Genomic DNA, 13750 nt, shown 5'->3' with positions numbered 1-13750 from the left:
AACAAGAAATAGATTCGTTACAGAGAACAAACTGATGGTTACCAGAGCAGAGATGGGCAGAGGGCAGAGGCACCTGAAACAGGAGATAGGGATGAAGGAGGGCCCTTGTGATGAGCATCAGGGGATGTATGGAAGCGCTGACTCACTGCACTGCACACCTGAGACTAATATAACACTATAGGTTAGCTAAAGTGGAATGAAAATTAAAGAAAAGAAATTAAATATATCTAAGATATATCTGGGAGTAAAAACAAGAAGATACAGAAAAATGTGATTAGCACGATTTTACATTTGTACAAAATAAATCAATATAAAAAACATATCAAAAATAAGACAAAACAAAATCTGCTTTATGTCACTCTAAAGTATGCAAACTGTACTCTGATAAAAACGTGAGGCTTTTTTTATGCCTTCCCCAGAAAAATACAAATTGTACCCTGAATTTGAGTTACCCCCACATAGTATATGGAGCTACAGAGAAACATAAAACCTCACCTCAGAGCTATTGATGGCCAAAGCTTGAAGGAGCAGTTTAGTGGCATCAAGATGGAGACCATAGTGAATCAAAAGGTTGGCCAAGTTCACAAGAGGAATGTCCTGGTATTGAAGTGGAGCCAAATTCAAAGCTCTCTGAAGACAGGCAATAGCAAAAGTGCTGTTTCCTACCGCTCTCCAGTAGAGTCCAGCTTCATTGAGTATCAGCCAGACGGGGGCATTTGGCTGAAAAACCCAAAATACCTCAGATGCCGAAAGAATACAGTACTAGTTCTAACAAGGATTTTTAATGCATGCATTTTAATTTTTAATTACAAATACTAAGCATTTAAATTTCAGCTGTCTAAAGCAGGAGACTTACCTTATTAATAGCGTGAAATAAGAATGACCCAATTTCTTCTTCTGGGATAGTATAGTTATTAATACGGGAAAGCAAAATCTGAAAACATCAAAAGGAAGACTGACTCAATTGAAAATAACAGGGAAGACATTTGAGAAAATTCTATAGATAGCAGTCTTGAGCTCCTCAGGAACAGCTAATTTGAATAGACACTTATAATCATGTATTTATATATATAAAACACGAGGTCATCACCAACAGGTGTTGACCTGCTTATATGAACGCCCTAGTTTCCTCTAACTAAAACACGTTACAAGATGTATACCACATACACATACCCCATTAAATTCAACCTAAGTATCCAAAATCAAAAGAGAAATTATTCAAAAGACAATAGTATGTAATACCCAATGGCAACAAAAACCTTCTATCTTTCCTAGCTGGAAAACCACTGGATCTGCAACTACGCTATGTTCTTGCAACATGTGTGTAACTGTGAGTAACTCTAAGGTGGGGATCATGGTCTATTTATCTTTCCTAGGAATCCAAACAGTGCCTGGTACATAATGTTTTCCACCTCAGTAAATGTTTGTTGACTGTCAGTAGTAACTGTTCACAGTTTTAAAATTAAGTTTTAAAAAGGTTGTTGTGATGGTCTGTTTTCTCTGCAAAAAACTAATCTTTCATTTGTATCTCTGGAATGGTATCTAATGTAGAATTTCTAGTCAGTAATATAACACTCTTCGTTATACATAACTAGCAGGAATTAAGGTACAAAGCATAATGGAATTTATCTATAGTATCTGTAAATTCATACAAATTCATACAAACTTCCAAGGACCTTACAAAAGGCCACAGGGTTGAAAAGGCTACAAAGAGAATCTTCAAGCTTTTGATTTATACAGACTTCTGGAGACTTGGGAGGATGCAAAGCTAAACTGAAGGGGTCAGAATGGCCCCCACCAGATGAGCCCCAACAAGTAAACAGAGAGATCTGTGTTGCTCATCTTTGCGGCACTCTTATTCAAAAGAATAAGAGTGCGTGAGCACCCTGAAGCATACTTCCCTGACACTCCTTCAATAGCATGAAAGTCTTCTTAATGATTCTACCAATTCTTTAAGAGTTTTAAAAAACTTCAAGTTCAATAACTGCCTTCTATCAAGTTTTCGTTCCACCTAAGAGGCTTGTGAAGTCACCCAGAATGGACGGCAATAAACACCAGCCTACGTGAGCCTTACTTTTCGTGCATGGTCATCTGGCATTTTGGCTTTCAGATCCATGCGGACCTCTAATTCTTTGACTAAGTAGGACAGAGTCTGGCTTTTTCTGAAGTCAGTTATGGAACAGTCAGGGGTTTGGGCCTCTTCTTCTGAAGAATAATCATCACTGCTGAGTTCGTGGATCCTGGCACAAGAAAAAGGAACAAGATTCATATTTTCAAAGTTTGGGTGATTTCAAGATAAAGACTTAACCTTTCAAGTCCAAGGCTGGTGCTCTCAAAGAACTGCCAGATGATAATCATGCAGAATCAAGTGCTTTGCCAAATCCATCAGCACTTGCCTGAGTCCTTTGTTTTCCGGTGGCAGAAAATACGTTGGTAATTCCCCGCCAAGAGGGACTCTAGGATAGCTTTCTGCACAATCTGCTCTTTTAGGCCAAAGAATATGCTGTTTGTCCTAATAAAGAGAAAAAATTTCTCATAAGTTTCCTTGGATTCAATATTTCAACACGCTAAATAAACTTTTTAAAAGAATATAAACATATTAAGATAACAACCATTTAGTATTTTAAAAAAATTGTAGACACTATCATGTAAACTCTATCATGTTCCTTCTACTGAAGACTTTTAGTCTATGTCAGTAATTCTATCTGCTTTACCATAGACTGGTTCAGGGTTGGGCAGGCCTAAGTCAGCTGAGCCCCATGAGATACAAGGAGAGGCTTGCTTGGGGCTTGTGAGAAAGAAAAGCCAGTCTTTGTCTCCTTTGCTACATAGGAACAAAGAACATGTTGCTCCAAGTTGCTGCTGGCTGTTACCTCATGACCATGAGGAAGACAAGCATTAGGATGAAACCTATACCGGGGATGGCAAATTGAAGAAAAGGAAAGAAACGGGTCCCTGATGACATCACTGGTCCATTTAATTAACCAAACCCAAAGCTTGCTCTCATCTCTGGACTTTCTATAATATGAGGCACATTTTCTTTTAAGCCAGTTTAAAGTAGAGTTTATGATTTGTACCTGAAAACATATATGAGCTTAAAAAACTGGCACAGAAAACTATTTTTCCCTGAACTAAGATGGTTTCTTTTCCAATGCCAAAGTTTAACAATTGTTTTGATATGTAAAATGTTCATTTTTCTAAATATACATAAGATACACCAGAGGCTTATTAAACTTAAATCTTGGAGTTATCAAACTTTTGGGAATTTATTTTACACAGAATTAAATCTAAGTGGCTATATTAATTCTGAGAGAATATAAACTGGATTGAATTCTAAAAATTTAATACTGTATAAAATACACATGGTATCTGTCCTCATACCTTGGTATCCCCATGGGCTAACATACAATTATTTCTTAGCTAGTCAGAAATACATATTTATTGGGGTGCTTGCGTTGCTCAGTCGGGTAAACATTTGCCTTTGGCTCAGGTCACAGTGCCACAGCCCTGGGATCAAGTCCCACTTTGGGTGCCCTGCTCAGTGGGAAGCTTGTTTCTTCTCCCTCTTCCTCTGCTACTCCCCCTGCTTGAGCTATCTCTCTCTCTCAAATAAATAAATAAAATCTTAAAAAAAATACATACTTATTAACTTATTATCTGTATCATCTGATAGAATATAAGGTCCAGCAAAGAGCTTGCATGCCGTATCCACAGTACCAGCCTGACGCACAAATAGGAGCTCAATAAAAGAATGCTGATTAAAAAGTGAAATGTAGCTGGCCCTTGAAAAGCACAGCTTTGAACTATGCAGGTCCATTTACACGTGGATTTTTTTTTTTTTATAAATACAGTGCAGTACTATATATGTATTTTTTCTTCCTCATGACTTTCTTAATAACATTTTCTTTTCTCTAGCTTACTTTATTTTAAGAATACAATACATAATACCTACAACATAAGAAAAAGTGTTAATCTACTGTTTATGTTCTCAGTAAGGCTTTGGTCAATAGTAGGCTATTAGTAGTTAAGTTTTTGGGGAATCAAAAAAGTTATATGCAGATTTCTGACTGCGTGGGTCAGTCGCAGAGTCGCTAGAGGGGTCGCTAGAGGGGTCGGTCCCTCTAGCCCCCATGTTGTTCAAGGGTCAACTGTATATAGAAGCATATACTTAGGTCAAGTTTAGAAACTTTTGAGGGTTGGTACTTATACTCAGAGCCCAAAGTTTTGAACCAAAATTGGTCTATATGCCTCACTTGATTGGGAAGAAGACCTCAAGACAGACCCGGTGCCTTGCTAATCTACTACTAGGAGAATGCCTTCTGTTTAATAGAAGTTGACTAAGTATTTGCTGAGCTAAGCTGAACAGGGATAAGGACCGTCACTTCTTTCAGAAATCTTGTCTGAAAAAAGTGCTTCATCATCCTTTATTAACTTACCCTATATGCATCAGAATCCCTGCCCCAGATCCAGAGAATGGAATGGGCTACAGGAGAAGACTTGACCAAATCACTGATATCACTCTGATTTGCCTGAACATCAAAATTCACAGACATCATACTGGAGGTTGATGAATCCTCACCAAACTAGAAAATGAAAAGAAAAGTTGAATCAAACTAGAAGCAGAAAAGAAGCTGTGATTAAGATTTAATCCAACTCAAAACCTCAGTGAATACTCAAACCCAGGAGGAAATCTGAAAGTAGGTCAGTAATAAAGTAATCAGAGCTTTACATTTTCAGAACTAGGCTCCAACACTATTCTCTCAGAAAATGTATAATTTAGCAACTTTTAATCAACTATTATTGGAGTATGAGAAAAATGGCATGGATTCTTCCTTTCTTTACTGTCCCTTTACTTGCCTTCTGTGATTTAGTCTCTTTTAAGTTTAAACATGAGCTGATTATCTAAGATGTTTGGTTCATTATTGCCCTACCCTGTCTAGACTAAAATGATTGGTACTCAGTAGAATTAGTGTGCTGTGTGAGAAGCAAGGAACTTGAAAAAGGGCTCTCAGGAGTTTAATATAGCTATGATTTAGGCATTATAACCATTATACAATCAACTCCCAATATAAATATAGCCTCCCTCCAAACCAAGGTAAATCAATGCTTGATATTCTTAGGGAATACCCCCATTCCTGTTTATTTCTAAAACATTGTTACATAAGGGAATGGGACCAGGATGGGAGGGAGTAGAAAAGAATGGATTCATTCACTATGTAACAGAGATACAACTTATGGATATAGAATACTGAAGCTACACTAGTACAGGGGAGTCTTCCAAATGGTCTGTCTTGAGACCATCATGATAACCAAAAGTCACCTTGGTTTCAGTCTGTATCATTTGTAAATATTATTCCCTTTTTTCCCCCTTAAAATAATGTTTGGATTTAAGACAGGGAGCTATAGGGGCACCTGGGTGACTTAGTCGGTTAAGCATCCACCTTCAGGTCAGGTCATGGTCCCAAGGTCCTGGGACTGACCCCTGCATCAGGCTCCCTGTTCCACGGGGAGCCTGTTTCTTCCTCTCTCTCTGCTGCTCCCCCTGCTCATGCTCTCTGGCTCTTTCTCACAAATAAAGAAATATAATCTTAAAAAAAAAAAAAAAAAGATAGCTATAATATCAGCTGTGTAAGTCTGATGTCCCTTTACTGTGTTTGAAAACTAAACATGGGATATTGCTAGGAACTAGTTGACAAAAATCATGGGAAGCATTTGGTCTTTATTACTAATTCTCCCCTAAACTGTCTCTTAATTTTTGCTTCTTTTTCTCAATGAGTTCTGGGATTTTTTAGACTAAAAAGTACTAATTCTTCATCGTTTGTCCTCCTAGAGAAGCTGTTCTGATTAATTATCTTAACTGCTCATCTCTGAAAATTCCTGTATCTATGATTAAAGATATGATAGGTTTCAATAGGATATGATAAACTTCACTTTATTTCCAATATCCTTTTGGAAGATATTTCAAACTCTGGTTGTGCTTATTATCTGCTATCAGTCCAATTAGATGCCCTCTGGTATCATTATAAATAAGTATTATTTCTTCCCAACTAGTTAGCCTAGGATTGTATATGACTTAATGCATATGTGTGTGTGTGTGTGTGTATACACACATGTCTATGTATGGATACTCACAGAGAAATAAAGAGAGAGAAAATACCCATGCCATGTAGCAATAGTGCTTAATAAAAATTTCCTGTTGATAATAATCATTTTGTTAATGTTTTTAGTTGAAGCAACATAACTGGACTGATGACTCGAGGGAAGAGCATGGCTACTCTTCCCCAAATTTTAAATTACTGGTCTTACTCTAGCAAGTTAAAAGGGAGATGCAGGCTTTGAGTTAATACAGCCCAATCTAGCTCTCATGGTAAAGGAGAAAAGAAACAAAGACATATACAGCTAGTCCTTGGGGGGACTGGAAAGGTCATGCAAGAAGTAACTGAGTACTATCTACAAAATCTGACTTCATAAACATACTCAAAATCTTAAATTAGTCACAAATTTGGGGATCAAATATACAAGGAATCAAGGGGGAAAAGCAATATTAAGCAGTATTACTCTTAGATATGCAAAGTTATAAGAGCTAGAAGATAGCAAGAAAAAGACCTGAACATAGTCCACATTTTCAAAAATATCTCCACGATGGTAGCGCACAGGTTGGTCCCACTGGCAATGTAAACTATGCTGCTGGTTGACCAGACGGCATATCTGATGATTTCCTGGAATAAGAAAGGAAAGTACAATTTTTGAGAAACATCAGCAACACCAACATGGTTTCTTTGGTCTGAGTCACTCAGTTTCAGAGCCTGGCAAAGTACTTACACAGGGGGTACCATACACGGAAACACTCATTAATAGTTAGCTAAATTAAATCGTTATAAAGAAGTCTCAGTTTCTCTAACTATAAAAAAAAAAGGGGGGTTCCACTAAATCACCAAAATATCTTCTGGTAATTACATTCTGTGACAGTAAAATCTATTAATTACATTGTTTTAAGAGACTTTTGCCATCTCTCTGGAGATAATCTGCTTTATATAGTTCATAATTCTGTTTCAAAATTATTACAAGAGCTCTAGTTATATTGTAATACAGAGCAAGCAGTAAATAACCCAAAGAACTGAACATACTCTTTATACTCAAAATAGCAAAGAAAACCTAGTATGTGGATTGTAAAATGGACTTTAAATGGTCACAGCTAAGGTTCAAAGATTTAAGAGACCTTCCATATCAATATTCTATTAATTTATTCTTTGATGTCACCTGTTAGATCTGCTCCCTTAGGGTTTCATTAGAAGTGAAACATTCTGGATATAACCAAGTCACTGATATCCTGTCAACCCAACTGTCCTTAGACAGTGGTTTTAACTTCTGGGTCATGGACTCTGAGAGATTTTAATAAAAGCTATATGCCTTCTTTTCAGAAAAAAAATTGTGCACATACATATTACAGCATGTAATTTTTGGGGAGGATTTCAGAATCCCCTGAAACTAATCCACTGACCAAGGTTAAGAGTTCCTGCTTGAGACAAATTCTAGCCTAAAATCTTACTTCTAAAATAAAATATTTGTTTTTAAGGGAGGAAGAAAAATAAGACAGCCTTATTGCCAGTGTTGGCTTGGTAGTGGATGGTTTGTTTCAAGGGTGTGTGTGGCTTGTGTTTACTTGGTATAAGGCCATGTTACTCACATTGTGTTTTCAGACCAGCAACAACAGCCATCAAATAAGAGCTTGCTAGAAATTCAGAATCTCAGGTCCTACCTCAGAAGAATCTGCATTTTAACAAGGTCTCCAAGAGATTGGCATGCTTACTAAATCAAACAACTGTTGTTAAGACTTCTAAGATCGAAAAGATTTAATTTTTACTTTAAAATGTGAATTAAAAAAAAACTTGATGACTTGATTTTAAGACTGAGGGAAGTCATAAGCACAACTTTATACTGCATTAGGGCTACACAAAAGTTATGAAAGTAAAACATGCTAGAAGTAAACTTCCTAAACTGTCTTTATTTGGAATCAATACTCACCTAACTGTGCTTCTTTTGCCATCTGTGTCTCATGGATGATATTTCTTAAGATTTGCTCTTCCTGAATCAGCTTATGTTTTTCTAGGATCTCCTGCTGTCTCAGGTAGTGGTCATGCTGCTTTTGATATTCTTTCAACTCATTCAGTGTTCGCTGGAGGGATCTTAACATTTTTATAACACCAGGAAAAAGTTATAGATCTTTAAAACGGAATTTTTAGACCTTTTAAAAAATATTATTTATTTATTTATTTATTTATTTGACAGACAGAGATTATAAGTAGGCAGAGAGGCAGGCAGAGAGAGGGGGAAGCAGGCTCCCTGCTGAGCTGAGAGCCTGGTGCGGGGCTCGATCCCAGACCCTAATATCATGACCTGAGCCGAAGGCAGAGGCTTAAGCCACTGAGCCACCCAGGTGCTCCTAAAACTTAATTTTTAAACCCACATACTGTATAGATTTTTTTCTGGTCCTCAGCAATAATTGCTAGTTTCTTCCTTTTAACATACATACAAACACTGTAGTACAAATTTAAAAATGGGGGCAAAATAAATCTATTGTTTTACTAAAAGTTAGAGGCAAAAAGATGGATGCAAAATTCTTCCCTTACAAAGGGCTCTTTTGATATTAAATGGTGTATTGGACTGTTCAGGTACCCAAAAGATATAGTGATACACTATAAATCTTGACATATTCAACAACTATTCTATTTCCCCCCACAAAGTCCGTGTTAGTTCTACTGCCACCTTTTCATCTTTTCTTTTGATTCTACATAAAGACAAGGTGAAGAGAAAGGGCCAAAAGTACCTCGCTCTTAAACTCTAGCTCCTTGTATTTGTGGATTTTTGGGAAAAAAAAAAACACAGAAACCCGGCTTCGAAAGACATTTTGTGTACCAGTTGGTATCAATAAATCAGCTGCCTGATTATATTCAGTCACAGAATCATTTTTACCTACTACATCGTAACACATGGAGATTTACGAGTTATACAGATTGTGTACGAGAGAACCAATTTGCTTAGCCAGGACAAGTTCTGATCAGGTGTAACAGAAGCCAGTATAAACAAATAAGTGGTCATTCCTTCCTTTTCACCACATTATGCTTTAAAATGATTGGAAAATTAAAATGATTGGAAAATAAGCAAATGCAATAGTTTAATGAGTTCCAAATCTCCATTTAATTCTCTAATAATCAAAAATTGCCTCAAAACATGGAGGCTAATTCCGTAAGAATAATTCATTTCCAGTTATGTGAAGTTTCCTAACTGGCCCTACTACTTATGGAATCAAATACATTTTTATTAAGTATATTGCAAGGACCAAGTACAACAGCACTTCATCACTGCACAATTTACAGAAATTGGATTAAAATATGGGCCAAATAATGTTTCTCAATGTCACTTAACTAATGTAACATTAGCCCAATCCTAGCATCTAACGGGGAGAAAGAGCAAATGCAGCATGTGCAAGTTATTTTTCCGACAATGTATTCTGTGGAAACTAAAACATAACCGAATTTCTAATTATCTGGCAGCGCCCCTACTCCATCATAAAAGTAACTGATGGTCGAAGTATAAAGACCTAAATGACAGAATTTACTGCAAACATTCTCCAGTTCCTGGAATTCATACTATTAAAGATTCCTCTACACAACCTCTGAGTTGTGCTAACCCACCCTGGATCTGAAGAAAAGGGACAGGACTAGCAGCAGTGAAGAGGTGTTTTTAATTCTAATGCACAAATTAACACGGGCATTACCCTACCCAGGTCTAGCTTATGATTCTAGAGTGCTACGGTTTCAGTAACATTTTCTCTCCCAATTACCTATGTTGAGCTTCCAATTTCTGCTCGAGTTTTTGCTGACAAAGGACAGCATGCTTCCTCTTTATAGCCTGCTCAAAGCCAGGTTTGGCCTGCAAAGCATGGTCATAACAGAGCACTGAGTGGTTATACTCTCCCAGCATCTGAAGAGACAAAAACAAAACAAAACAAAACAAAACAAAACACACACACACACACACACACATATATACACACAGGAGGAAAACATTAGTCACAGCATGGTTGGACCTGCCCAAACCCCCTAACGACTTACAAGATCACACTTACATCTCACTCTGTAGCGAACATTATTTTTAATAATTTTGTTTTGTTTTATTTATTTATTCATTTGAGAGAGATAGAGAGGCAGAGGGAGAGGGAGCAGCAGACTCCCCACTAAGGTGGGAGCCCAAGGTGGGGCTTGATCGTGGGTCCTGGAATCATGACTTGAGCCGAAGCAGACGCTTTACCATCTGAGCCACCCAGGTGCCCCTGGCGAACACTATTTTTGATCAGTGACCAAATCCACAACATAAGATATGCTGCACGATTGCTTAACTAGAAAGTAGTGCTATCTTCAGAGGGGTACTCTGCAGGAATTTAAGACTCCTATCAACTTAATTATTTTTCTTTTTTGTCAAGAGGCTAGGACCATTAGGATACATTATTATGTTGAGGTATTTTCCCCCTAATTTCTTCATTTCCATTCCCTTTTCTTCGTTCAGACCAAAAGAGGAAGGGGTGGAAAAAGGTAATTTTTTAGTTGAAAATAAAATTTAAAAAGAAAAGGAAATAGCAACTGGTTTGGCTCATGAAAACACAAAGTTGTATTTACTGCATATATATTTCCCAAAGTGTAATAGCTGGTGAAGAAGTCACTGTCATCCAGGGCTGCGTGGACCACCACAGCAGCATCTGCAGAGAAGTGTGCTCTGTGCAGCACATTTGCCAAGTTGACCAGGGCAATGTCTTTATTGTGCCTACAAGAGAAGGAGAGGTGCAATTCGGTGTTAGGAGAGATGTGTGTGCTCTGTGACTCCGTGTAACTATTTAACAAGAGAATATTACATTCGAAGTTATTGAACTTAGAAAAATAACTTTGAGTGTACTGATAGAGAAAATAATTGAAGAAAATCCTACTGTTCATTTTTATATAGCTCATGGTGCTTATTCAATCTGACAGCTATGAATTTTGCCATAGAAATAAGGTTGGGCAGATACTTTATGGCTGTAAAATGTATTTAGGGCTCATTATTTGCTTTGAGAAAAATTTAATTTATGCTAATTCCTCCAGGCAAGGTCCTTATAGTCAAGTTTCAAGTGAACCAGAGGGCCTCTACATTATGTATTTTTTCCTTAATGGAAATCAGAAAGATATTGTGCTATTAACAGCGTGAACTCTTTGACATCTGTCATTTTTTTGTGATGGGACTAAATTCTTTGAACAGGTACAGAGGAAAGTGTTAAGTACAACACAATGCTTCTTCACATTGTTTTCTTATGTGCTGCTTCTTTACCAGTCTTGATTTATATGGAGAATCAGGAAGTCCAGAAAGGGAGAAAACTTACCTGGAAGAGAAGTGAAGTGCTCGCATGGCACATTCCACTACTTGATACGGCTCATTCTTTATTCTCCAATAAAATGAAGCCATGTTATACAGTACCCATGAGGAAGAATTCTAGAGATTAAACAAATAAGAACAATCCAACACAACTCATCACACTTTCTTCGACTCAGAAAGTTCAAAATGAGCACCTTCACTATTCTGTCTCTTCTGAAATTTAAGCTGAAGAACAATACATTACACCAATGAATAAGCAGGGGACAAAGTACCAAGAGACTATATCTGTCAAAGGTGCCTCCTGATCACCAGCGGAGCAAGTACGTGACTTCAGGTGTCATCTCCATGGAGAGACCACTCAAATTCAAGCTCTTGCTCCCAGAGGGAAATTAAGCTGAAAAGCCCACCAAGTGACCCAAACTTGTTGATTCCTATTTCAGGACTTTAGAAGTTAGGACCTAACCTACTTAGAAATGCCAGTTGTTCCAACATGAAATTCCTCAAGTTAACAAAGTTTCCTATTTATTTAAATATCTGAATGAAGGTACATATGTAAGCAAAAGGCAGGCTTATCCTTTTGTAAATGATGAATTTTTATTTGTTCTTCTTTCATCTGTGTTCACAATCCAAACCTTCACTGCTAAAAATTATGTCTTTAGTATAGAGTAGTAAGTGTATTATTTAGTGAAGTTAAACAGAAATTGAGATAGGTTTGCTTCTTCTGTGGCCTGGATTTATAACATATACTAATTTCAACCACACAAAGGTCTAAACACTGAACTGGACCATGACAAAAACTCAGTGTAAATCGTTTAAGCCCATGTAGAGAAATTTCAAATTTGGCATGGCAAAAAGAAGTCATATGAAGTTAAAAAAAAAAGTTATAAAATTTAATATAAACTGGGAAAAGTATATATGACAACCACTGTTTATTATCTTTAATACATAAAGAGCTCTAAAAAAGAAAGATAATACAAGACAAAATACAAGAGAATATGGATCAAAAACATGCACAGACAAATTCAAAAGTTCAAAACAATGGTCAATTAGCAGGAAAATGATGTAAAACTTAAAGAATATAAAGAAAAAAGATACAAATTTTCCTTTTATAAATTCGCAAAAATTAAAAAGAATGTCAACAGTCATTGTGGGCTATACTAGGAGTTGTGAGTATATTAACTTCAGATATTAACTGTAGAAATGTTAGTGAATGCAACATTTCTAGGGGACAGTTTGCAACATTATATAAAAAGCCTTAAAATATGATTACACTTTGATGCCCACAATTCCACTATTAAAATTTTAGGGGCACCTGCGTGGCTCAGTGAGTTAGGCGCCCAACTCTTGATTCGGCTCAGGTCATGATCTCAGGGAAATGAGATCAAGCCCTGCATTAGGCTCAGAGTGCAGAACCTGCTTAAAGAATCTCACAATCCCTCTCTCTGCCCATCACCTGCCTACCGCCCCTGTGTTCTCGCTCTCTTAAGAAAAAAAAAAAAAAAAATCTTGTGAGAATAACTGTTTTAACTATAAAGATGTGTAAAAATAAAAAGATTACATCGTAAGATAGTAATGATCTCTGAATGTTTTTTAAAATTTTCTCTTTTATAGATTTTTTTTAATGTAGACTGAATTTTTTCCAAAAGGACAAATTGTTTTCTTCAAAAAGAGTTATTTTTAATATTAAAACTAAGTATAATTCTGCATTAATCAGCTTTAAGTATTCCCTCTTCAAGAAATGTATAGAATTTGTAAGTGATGCAAATAAGGGTATAACACTTGCATATGTTGTTAAGGGATATGTGCCACTTTCTTTCAGATTTGACTTAAGACTTATGTTTCAGTCTGTTTTGACAGCCCTTTGAGAAAGTTTTTTTCAAATTAACAAATGCTTTGAGTTTTATCTCTTACGTTCAGACTTTATTTTGTGAATTGGGACCAAAAAATCGATTACAAATTCTATAGGAATAAGTTAAAACACCGTGATAAGTAAACTATGATGGTCTATATATGTGTGTGTGTATATATATATATATGAAGTATATATTGGAATATATTGGAAGTAAGAGAAATCACAATATATTGGAAGTAAGAGAAAAACACATCTTTAAAGGAGAAACTTTTCTGTAAGATTTCTCATAAAATTCCACTGTCAATACTTTTTCCTTCTCTTGGACACCTTTTCCCTTGGCTTTTAGGAGACCGCATTCTTCTGGATACCCTTTTGGATCTCTTTTGCTGAACTCTCCCCCTATGCTTGACAGCTAACTGTGGGAGGACCAGGGACTCAGAGTGGCCTCTTCTCAAACTTCCCTCTCCTCTAGATGAGCTCATCCAGTCCCATGGC

The 13750-nt window shown here is 36.7% G+C and overlaps 1 protein-coding gene across 3 annotated transcripts in view; it reads right to left on the bottom strand.

Moving 5' to 3' along the window:
* Positions 1–13750, bottom strand: part of LOC132008445 (tetratricopeptide repeat protein 17) — a 118795-nt gene that overhangs the window by 74947 nt on the left and 30098 nt on the right. For all 3 annotated transcript variants that reach the window (XM_059387065.1, XM_059387066.1, XM_059387067.1), the window contains exons 6-15: positions 11411–11520; positions 10677–10821; positions 9845–9984; positions 8026–8186; positions 6607–6719; positions 4437–4583; positions 2397–2512; positions 2075–2240; positions 857–934; positions 496–720 (exon numbers count right to left, since the gene is read on the bottom strand). In XM_059387065.1, coding sequence (XP_059243048.1) covers positions 496–720; positions 857–934; positions 2075–2240; positions 2397–2512; positions 4437–4583; positions 6607–6719; positions 8026–8186; positions 9845–9984; positions 10677–10821; positions 11411–11520 — 1401 coding nt within the window. The remainder of the gene's footprint in view (positions 1–495; positions 721–856; positions 935–2074; positions 2241–2396; positions 2513–4436; positions 4584–6606; positions 6720–8025; positions 8187–9844; positions 9985–10676; positions 10822–11410; positions 11521–13750) is intronic.

Source organism: Mustela nigripes, unplaced genomic scaffold (assembly GCF_022355385.1).
Source record: "Mustela nigripes isolate SB6536 unplaced genomic scaffold, MUSNIG.SB6536 HiC_scaffold_148, whole genome shotgun sequence".
NCBI lineage: Eukaryota > Metazoa > Chordata > Mammalia > Carnivora > Mustelidae > Mustela > Mustela nigripes.
The sequence above is the reverse complement of the archived record's forward strand: the minus strand, read 5'-3'. Positions and strand labels throughout refer to the sequence as shown.